The 10,099-nt window shown below is 53.9% G+C and overlaps 1 protein-coding gene across 1 annotated transcript; it reads left to right on the forward strand.

Moving 5' to 3' along the window:
* The first annotated feature begins 1,229 nt into the window (after positions 1–1,229).
* Positions 1,230–9,331, forward strand: DMRT3 (doublesex and mab-3 related transcription factor 3). The gene is made up of 2 exons (XM_074856688.1): positions 1,230–1,668; positions 8,367–9,331. The coding sequence occupies exons 1-2, from the start codon at positions 1,230–1,232 to the stop codon at positions 9,329–9,331; spliced, it is 1,404 nt and encodes a 467-aa protein (XP_074712789.1).
* Positions 9,332–10,099: the final 768 nt, after the last annotated feature.

Consider the following 10,099-nt stretch of genomic DNA (forward strand, 5'->3'; position numbering starts at 1 on the left):
GCCGAGGAGACCTTGGGGCAGCGAAACGGGTCCAAGTCCGAGCAGCAGCCCCTGCCTACCCGCGGGCTCTGTGACGCTAAGTACCGCTGCGCGGGCAGGTAAACGCTTGCAGCGAATTTGTTTCCCCCCAGCCGATATTCCTGTACCTTCTTCCACTTATATGTCACATTTGGATTTAAACTTTCTCGCTGTCATATTGTAAATGTCCGTGTTTCAGCGAGAAACCTCCCCGCGGCCGGAGATACAGAAAATCACCACCCCGCCGCGTGGGACACATCGAATAGGCTGCAAGCAATCTGGCTTGCCCTCAATTGCACGTGCCTCTCGATAGTCACCGTTTGCATCTAAGTCTTGGCGAGGGACGCAGGAGAGGCGGCGGACAGCGCCGGGGCTGGTAGCCGCCCGCGGCTGCCCGGCTCCGCGGCGCGATCCCTCGGGGACGCGGGCGCGGCCCGGAACCGCGCAGCCGCTCGCCTCCAGGCAGCTCCCTGCTCCAAGGCAGCTTCTCGCGGCTCCAAAACTTTGATAAAACTTTGGGCTCAAAACCCCTCGCCACGCTGGGCCCCGCAGCGCTGGTTTTTACAGCAGCAGCCACACACCGTGCCGCCGCTTGTAGTGTCCCGTGGGCTTCCGAGGGGCTCCCGCCGCGCGGGGTCCAAACACCCCGTCTGGACTTTGAGATCCCGGCCACGCGGGGCCGGTCCGGAGCCCGGGGAAACCTCCTAGACCCCGCTCGCCCCCAGCTCCAGGCGCTTTGGCGGGGTGAGCCGTGCGGGGGGCGGGGGGGGCAGCATCGGCCCCGGTCCCGGTCCGCTGGGGGTCGGGCCCCTTCGGCACGGCGCGGGCAGAGCCACCGCCCCCGACGGCAGGGCAGAGGAGCCCCCCCCCAGCTTCCCTCCTCCCTCCCTCTCCTCCCTCCCTCCTCCCGGCGGCTGCAGGGAAGGAGGGTGGTGGAGGGGGGCGGGCGGGGGGCGGGCGGAGGGGCGCTGGGCTCGGCGGGGCGGCGCGGGCAGTGGCAGTGTGGCTCCGGCCGGCGGCAACGCTGTGCCCGCCGGTGCCACCGCGGCGGGCGGCCGCTACCCCCGCCGGCCTGGGGCCGGGGCCGCGCCCCCCGCGGAGCCCGCGGGCAGAGCCGCCCGCCTCCTCTCCTCTCCTCCGCCGCCCCGGCCTCCGCCCGCCCCCGCTGCCCCCTTCTCCGCCCCGGCGCCGGCTGGGCTCCTCCCGCGGGCATGAACGGCTACGGCTCCCCGTACCTCTACATGGGCGGCCCGGTGTCGCAGCCGCCGCGAGCTCCGCTGCAGCGGACGCCCAAGTGTGCCCGGTGCCGCAACCACGGCGTGCTGTCCTGGCTGAAGGGCCACAAGCGCTACTGCCGCTTCAAGGACTGCACCTGCGAGAAGTGCATCCTCATCATCGAGCGGCAGCGGGTGATGGCCGCGCAGGTGGCGCTTCGCCGGCAGCAGGCCAACGAGAGCCTGGAGAGCCTCCTCCCGGACTCCCTGCGCGCCCTCCCGGGGCCGCCGGGCAGCGCCGAGCCCCCCGCCCCGCCGCCGGGGCCGCCGCCCTGCGCCGCGCCGCCGCGGGCCCCCGCCGAGCTGGCGGCCGCCGCCGCCCTGCGCTGGGCCGCCGAGCCGCCCCCCGCGCTCCCGGGGCCGCTCCCCAAGGCAGGTGAGGCCGGGCCGGGCCGGGCCGGGCGCCGCGGGGCCGGGGGTGGGGTGGGGGGGAGGGGGGGGGGCGAAGCGCGGGGCCCGGGGAGAAGGGGAAGGGAGGGCAGCGCCCGCGCCGGGACCCCGGCGGGCGGGCCTCGGGGCGCCCGGGGGAGGAAGGGCGGGGGCTTTCGCTTCCTCCCGACGGGCGCCGTGGGAAGGCGGGGAAGCCCGGCGGGTGCGCGCCGTCGCGCTGAGAAGGCGAGGAGCCGCGAAGCGCCGGGCCCGCTCTTCAGCCGGGCGCCCAGCCGCCGGGACCAGCGGAGGGGACCGGCAAACGCCGCCACCGCCAGCCGGGCTCCCGACGTGTCGCGCCTGGGCCCGGTCCCCCAGGCCGGCCGGAAGTGGCCGCATGCGGCGCGGATCGCAGCCGCACGCCCCTCTGCCGCTCCCGGTCCCGCTGCGACGGCTGGGGCCGGTCCCCGGCTGCCCGCACCCAGGGCATCGGGCTGCGGGGCCCCGTCCGGGACAAAACCTCCGCCGGGAGCTTCGGGGCAGAAGCGGCGCCGGGGACCGGAGCGTTTCTGCCCGCAAGGAGGGCCGCGGGGGGCGGCAGGGGATGAGGGGGGCTGCCCGGTTGCATCGGCCGAGGCCCTCCCGCGCTGGCGTGTCCCGCCGGGCCGCGTCGGCAGGTCGGGGATGCTGACCTGGAAACCGCCTCCCGCAACCGGCCCCTTGTGAGTGCGACCTACTGGTAACACACATTTCTGGACGCCAAAATAACGCTCCGGAGCCGTCGTCCCCTTCCCCGCCTCGTGCCTGAGCGGGAGGCGACAGCCTTCCCCGACGGGGACGCCCGGCAGGCCGCTGTCAGCCCGCTCCGCCGAGAAGCGGCAGCTGCGACGAGATTTCACCGGGTGCCCCGGGCAAGGAACGGCAAGCCCTGGGGTCCCGCACAGCTCGACTCCTTACGGCTCGCTGCCGGGCGGCTGGAGCCCCGCGGAACGGTGTGAGGGAGCGGGACCAGTGGGTCTGTCTCCGAGGGCACGGGTATGGAGCCGGCCCGGCCCCGAGGTGGCGGCGAGGTTGCCGGTGATCTGGGACCTGTTTCCCCTCGGCCGGCCCTCGGCACCGCCTGCCCGCCCTCTGTCCCTCCCCGTCCCCCGCATCTCCACCCGGTTCCGCCGGCTTTTCCCCAGGGCCGGGGCTTTGGGGTTCCCAGATTTCCGCCTGGCCGCAGCCTACCGCCGGCGCGGAGCCTCTCTGCCCCCCGCACCCGCGGCGGCACTTGGCCGGAGCAGGGACGGCGGGGGATGCGCGGGGGGGGGGGGGGGGGGGGGGGCGCGGAGAGGAGAAGGCCGGGGAAAAAAAGGAGGGGGAAAAAAAAAAGCCGCCTTGGCTCCTTCCAGAAAGTGAAACAAATAAACTTCACCAGCAGGATATAAATCTGGCGGATAGAAACGGTATTGACTTGAACGCCCAACTTTTCTTCCCCCTGATATATGAACTTCCCAGTTTAAAAGATTACAGTAATCACGGGAGGACAGTGTAAATCGAATCTGATAGCAATAACTTTTGGAGAAGGTCAGGCTCAAGTGAAATGTTACCAAGCAACAGGCATTTTGTTTGCAAAATACAATCAAAGTGTATTGATGAGAAATTCTTCCTTGCCAGCCAGTCAGCACTTTCTGCTAACAGCTTTACGGGGCGGGGGGGAAATAACGGAGAAGATCTTCATAAATCAAGGCCCGCGGCGATGCCGGGCTGGGGAAGGGGGGGGGGGGGGGGGGGGGGCGGGGCACCCCGGGAATGGGGGTGCCGGGAAACGACACCGGTTGCACGGACCTCACCCGCGCGGTCCCAGGTCTCCGATTGTTACAGAGGGTTTTTTTTCCCACTTTTATGACCACGGGAATGCGTGAGAGCAAAGTGGAAAATCATCTCCTCGCGGGGTCCTCCTGTTACCTGCCACTGTTAACCAGATAACCTGTTTATTTCCAACCATCCTGCATGCTCTGAACGGCAAGGCTTTCTCTTTCTCTTCCCTCTCTTCCCCGCTGCCTGTATTAAAACCATCGTCAGATCAGAGGATGTAATTATTTGCTCCCCAGCCGACCCCGTTTCTAACCTCACCAGGATATTAATCGCCTGGAAGGTTTTTTTCTGTATTTCCCGATGTATGGTAGAATCAGATCAGTTTATTTTTATATTTATTTATTATTGGTCGTTTCGGTGGGACAGTTGCAAAGTTCTGTTCTGTGCCAATAATGTGCCTAGAAACTACCCCTGTTGCACCTGCCTGTGCTAACCCGGAATAATTCCTCCTTCTGGTACTGTGCTCATGAACTTGCATCTCCCGCATCAGCGCGTGTTACATTTCTCTGTCTTGGTAATAGTTATTAAGGCTTATAAACGATTAATATAACACTATATTGAGTCTTCTGTTAATTTCAGAACCAGCTTCTTAATACAACACAGTGGTCTCTCTGTTAGTTGGGGAATGGTGACTAGTCTCCTACAAAGTACCTTATGAAGATTGGGAAGAAAGTCTGTAGGAAGAAAGTCTGTAGTGAAAGTAATTAAAAAAACCCCAAACAAACAGTAAAATAAAATAAAAAAAAAACCCCAAACCCCAAACCCAAACCAACCAGCCAACCAATCAAAAAACCCCACAACCACGACCCCCCCCATAAGTTTTACATGACCTTAGCTTTATGCGGCTTTATGCTAGTTCTGGTATCAGTCCATTCTAATAATAGAAATAGGGAAAATAGCAGATGTTTTGGGGATCCAAGAAAATCTGTGTTGCAGAAAGAGCTTTCCTGACCATCAAAGTGCAAGCTGTTTTAACAGAGAGTCAGCGGTGGGAGTATCAAGGAAGCAAATTTGGTTCCAAAGTGTTAGACCAAGTTTTCCAGACAAATTAAGAACAGCTTCTCTCTCTCACCCGTTTTTCTTTTATTTGGCCCCTTTACAATATTTGACTCATGATCTTTAATGTATAAATAGTCAAGGAAAAAATGGAGTATACATTGCTCCAAATTCGTAGCAGATTTATTTATTAATGTAGATTTTACCATGAATGCACGCACGGTTCTCCCACTGTACTGTGTTTCATGTGAATCTGTATTTGCACAGCATCGCTGTAGATCTCGGTATGCATCTGTCTCTGCATGCCTATTGTTTGATGAATACTCGCCATCGTTTATATCAATAAGAAAACAATTTCCCTAGTTTCCTCAGGGCTCACAACGTGAATCCTCGAATGCAAGCAATTTGAAATAGAAGGTGTGGGGAAAAAACAAATAAACAAGCACAACACCCAAAACCTACAAATGAGGACGAGATTTCTTTCTTAAAGCCTAGAACATCCTCATGTGAAGCTTACGAGTGGTGCAAAAAATACCTTTGGCTAAGAGCAGCGGTTGTATATTCTGAACACAAAATTAATATTTTTGTACCTGAAAGTATAGATATTTGTGATTAGTACGTGCATGCAATATTCCTACAATTCAGTGCCCACATAAGGACATTTATAATCTATCTTCCCGAATCTTTGTTTATTTAACGATTGCTGTGCTGTGACTATTTTAAACAAACGAAAAACCTGATCTCGGCAATTTCCCTGAAGAGGTGGGGACAGTCCCCGGAGCATGCTTTCCGCGAGCGTGGTGGGGAGGTGGTGTTCAGATGAGGAAAAAGCATCGCCGAAACACGACCTGCCCGGCGGGAAGCACCGGGAAGCGGCCGGGGAAGAAGGCAGCGGCCACCCGTCCCGTCCGGGGCGCCGGGCTGGGCCGCCCGCGGCGGCACCGCGCACTGCCGCCCAGAGACACCGCCCGGCACCTGCGGCGGGAAACGCTCCCAGAAAGGCAGAGAAAAAAGAAATACAGTGGCACCCAAACTCCGTGTTAACCAGCGGAGGGTAATCCTCCTTGAGCCCATCGCAGCAGTTGATTCAGATCACCGAAATCCCGTTCTACGGGTCGGACCCCGTGAGTCCGGTGAGACACACCGCTACGATCTGTGCTTGTACGAGGAGACTGTCCCTGTGCAAAGCTAAAAGTCGGGATCTGTGCCGTCTCCTCATGATAACGATGCAAACTTCAGAATTCGAGGAAAATGTTTAGCCAAGCCTCATAAGGATACTTTAAAGGGTACTGAAAACTAAACAAACCTTGGCATATCTTGAAAATAATAATTTGTAAGGCTCAGGGAGTGTATTAGGGAGATCTAATCTGATTTTTTTTTTTTTTAGCATATATTTGCTCCCCAGTGGTACTTGTTATCAGCCCATAAAGATACACCAGAAAAGGGCAGTATATGCTGAAATATGCTCAACCTGCATGTGGTCTGCTTGGTAATACTGGGTACCACAGTGCAATCTGTTTACCTGGAAATTAGGACCACTGTCTCCTTTAAATGCCTTCTAACTCTGGTGAGACAGGGACAGAGGTAATTAGCTGTCCTCAGACTGCCCAGTAAGCCTTCCATGTATAAATTGCCCATTCATCAGATATGAATTATTTTTAGCATCCTGTCTTCTGTAATAAATGCATGATTATGAACATGTGAAGGGATTAGCAGGGAAAGGTAGTGTAAACCTCACGGTTTTTTTCGAATAATGATGAGCTATGCCGAGGTCTTACCACCTCCTCAAAAGGATACACGTTGCCAGTTTGCTACCAGCAAACATTTCCTGCACTCCCCTTCGGCTGCTAAGGCAAGACTGATGCACCAACTGTATAAAGAAGAGCATACATACATTGCCTTCTTTGTAATATACCTACGTGAAGAGTTACTGCTTTTCCATTTGCGCTGTACAGAGAGCATAACCGATATAAAAATGGGTACCCAAAACAGATTATCCTGCTAAAAGAGAAGGGTGATTTCTTTGTAAGGGCACCCGTATTCCTCAGCTCGACTCCCATGCTCATCTTTCACAGTCCAAACTAGCATCATCCCACAGCTCTGTAGGATGGTGCATCAGTTCTGCCTGGCACAGCCATCCTCATGAGAAGAACCTCCCCTTGCCATGCTGACTGTCAGGCTGTGCTCTGCCAGGATTTCATATTTATTTATGGCTCCCATTCTGGTGAGCATAGTGACTTCTTGTTCCACGCAGGCTTGCTCAGATCCTGACTCCTTTCTCAAAGTGGGTAAATTACACTTGTAGAGTTTGTCTTGAGCTGATCTGTTCCACACTAAACTTAGCCTGCTGCATGGGGAAATGCCCTGCCCATTCCTGGGCTGGGAAGGAGGCAGGACTGCCTGTGGTGGGGAGGGAGGCAGGACTGCCTGTGGTGAGCAGCGAGGCTCAGGCGCTTGCATACCTTTAACTTGTTCCATCTCGATTGGGCAGGGGTGATCATCAGCACATTTTGGTAACCTTTGCTTGCTCCTTATAGCTTCTTTATCTAGTTGGACTGATCACCAAGGTCGTGGGAAACCAAACAAATAGCTGTATTGGTTTCTGCGGATAGTCTTTCACATATGTGTGTTCAAAACCATTGCCCTGAGCAGCTAAAGCAGGCTCTATCAGCTGCAGCTTGGACAACAACCCTTTCCCCAGACATTGATGCTTCCCAGGGAGATCATCATTGTGCTGGATGAGGAAGGCTAGGAGAACAGGGTTCTTGGGAAATAATTGTGAACAATCACAAGCAAGTACATTGCCCCCCCCCCTTGTGCATAAACTGTGAAAGCTGTCAAACTTCTTTCTGACAAGCAGTCAATCTTATTTCAAAGGTTTCCACATTCTGGCCAGGCGTTACCAAAGTGACCAGAGATTTGGGGTATCCCCATTTTTGAGTGTCCATCTGGAGACAGTCTGGTCAATGGGCTTGTTTTCAGCCCTGTACTCAGCTCATGCCCTTAGTTTAGCACACAAAAAGTGAGGTCCCTGGAACAAGTGCTGAGAGAGGTTGTGGAGTCTCCATCCTTAGAATTATTTAAAACTCAGCTGAGCAGGGACATGACCAAGATGCTCTATATTTTAGGTTACTCCTGCTTTGAAAAGGAGGTTGGACCAGAAGCTTTCCAGGGGTCCTCTCCAAACCAGTTTGTTTTAGATTCTGTGCTCTAACAGGCTAAGGCATCAGCTGTGCTCCAGGGTTTGGAGGAAAAGCCTATGATTCTTGCTGGGGAAGGAACCAGTTTCCGCAGAGCCAAGACTAGAATACACTGATCTATTTGAAGACTTCTTTAACCTTCAGCCTGTAGTCATGATGGAGTGATTCCACCAATGCTGTTGGACTTGCAGAGGGAATTTTGGTCTCCCAAGTGCCCTCTGGATATCTCAGCCCACAGTCAGTTGGGATAGTGCTAGTGAGGACTTAGGATGTGAAAGTGCTGAAGTTCCTCTGAGAGAGCTTGCATTTGGATGGTGTGTTGCTGCCTTGTAACCAGTGAGAGAGGACTGATGTAGCATATTTGATGCAGCAGAAAAATAACCCCTGCTTCTTTTCTTGTACATTGGAGAATGAGACAGATATCTATAAGGCAGCATAAAATGCCTAGACTATGTCACATTATTCTTTTGTAGTTTTGTTCTCATGGGATGTTGCAAAGAGACCTTAATTTTAGCAGGATCTCTATGAAAAATGTTTCCCAACTCCCCAAGAATCCTGCTCTGTTCACTTTAAGAAGACTGTATCCTCAAATGTCTGTAAAAGCTTTTGGCCTCCGATTTTTGTTAACTTCTCTGCCTTCTCTTTGCAGACATGAATGAGGAGCGGTTGGGTGATGCTAGTGGAGCAGACAATGCTGAGACCTACAGTGACAAAGACACAGACCAAAGGAGCTCCCCAGACATGACGAAAGCCAAAAGCTGCTTCACCCCTGAAAGCCCTGAAATTGTTTCAGTGGATGAGGTTGGCTACGCAGTTCAGAAAAATGGTGGGAGCACAGAGAGCCGTTCAGACAGCCCCAAGTACCACCCAGAACAGAACCACCTCCTGATAGAAGGTCCTTCCGGGACAGTTTCTTTACCTTTCAGTTTGAAAGCCAACAGACCTCCTCTTGAAGTCTTGAAAAAGATCTTCCCTAACCAAAAGCCAACTGTGCTGGAGTTGATCCTGAAGGGGTGCGGCGGTGATCTGGTGAGTGCTGTAGAGGTTCTCCTGTCCAGTCGGTCTTCAGTGGCCAGTGGGGAGAGAACTTCTGCAGAATCCGATGGTCTTGTTTTGCCTTCCAATGGTCACATTTTTGAACACACGCTGAGTTCATACCCTATTTCCTCTTCCAAGTGGTCCGTGGGCTCAGCATTTAGAGTTCCCGACACGCTGAGGTTCTCTGCTGATTCCAGTAATGTCGTGCCAAATCCTCTGGCTGTACCTTTGCAGCACCCTTTCCCTCAGCCACCACGCTACCCACTGATGCTGAGGAACACTTTGGCAAGAAACCAGTCCAGCCCGTTCCTGCCCAACGACGTCACCCTGTGGAACACCATGACGCTGCAGCAGCAGTACCAGCTGCGGTCCCAGTATGTCAGTCCTTTCTCTAGCAACTCAGCCAGCGTTTTCCGAAGCTCGCCTGTCCTTCCTTCCCGCTCGTCAGAAGATCCTAGGATCTCAATCCCTGATGACGGGTGTCCTATTGTGTCTAAGCAACCAATTTACACAGAAGATGAGTATGATGAAAGGTCTGATTCTTCAGACTCAAGAATACTCAACACATCTTCTTAGATTGACATTCAACACGTGATAACAATGTGATACTTGCAGTGCAGCTGAACTACTGGGCCCTAAGAGGAGGGACATGTACTCTACAAAACCCTTGCAATTGTATTAAAAAGTGACTTTGCTTGGTATTGTACTATAGCAATAAAGACATAACTTATTTAATTTCTTGCACTTCACTGGATAATGCCAAATAGCAATACTCTGGCTTTAGTGCTGAGTGTGTGTTACAAAGGAAGACTTTATGGCTATCAGTTATGGGACTCTGGAAGACTCGTAATGGAAACAGAAGCCCAAGGTCTACTTTGTTCCTTAACTCAGAAAAATGGGGATGTTAAACTAGAATACTTGAATGCTGTTTTATAAGAGAGAACTCCTCAGGACATAAGAAATCAAACACATGTAGTTCAATTGCAAATGGACTAAAACAAGGACCTTACAATCTTACACCAGTGATCACCCTTGCAGTGAAAGAAAAGGCAGAAGAGAGAAATACGCACATGAAACTATCATGCGCTGCTTCTGTGCCATTTGAGCTTGGACACTTTTCAGACAAATAATATTAAGAGTTATTCTTTTCCCATGGCTAGGTCAAAACGTGTAATGTCAGTGTAAAACCAATTACAGCTATGAATTGCATGAAGTGTATTGTGAAATGAACACCAGATTAAGCATTGTCAGGTTAATGTAGCATGCTAAGGACTCTAGAAAAATAAACTAAGATGATGATCTTGGTTTATGTCATTTATACTGGGCAAATAACATTTCTGAAGA

Source organism: Strix uralensis, chromosome Z (genome assembly GCF_047716275.1).
Source record: "Strix uralensis isolate ZFMK-TIS-50842 chromosome Z, bStrUra1, whole genome shotgun sequence".
NCBI lineage: Eukaryota > Metazoa > Chordata > Aves > Strigiformes > Strigidae > Strix > Strix uralensis.

Bases quoted from the DNA above. Each gene is read 5' to 3' on its own strand.
- DMRT3 (XM_074856688.1), top strand. From the start codon at position 1,230: ATGAACGGCTACGGCTCCCCGTACCTCTACATGGGCGGCCCGGTGTCG. The intron at 1,669-8,366 runs GTGAGGCCGGGC...TTCTCTTTGCAG, and splicing joins GGGGCCGCTCCCCAAGGCAG to ACATGAATGAGGAGCGGTTG.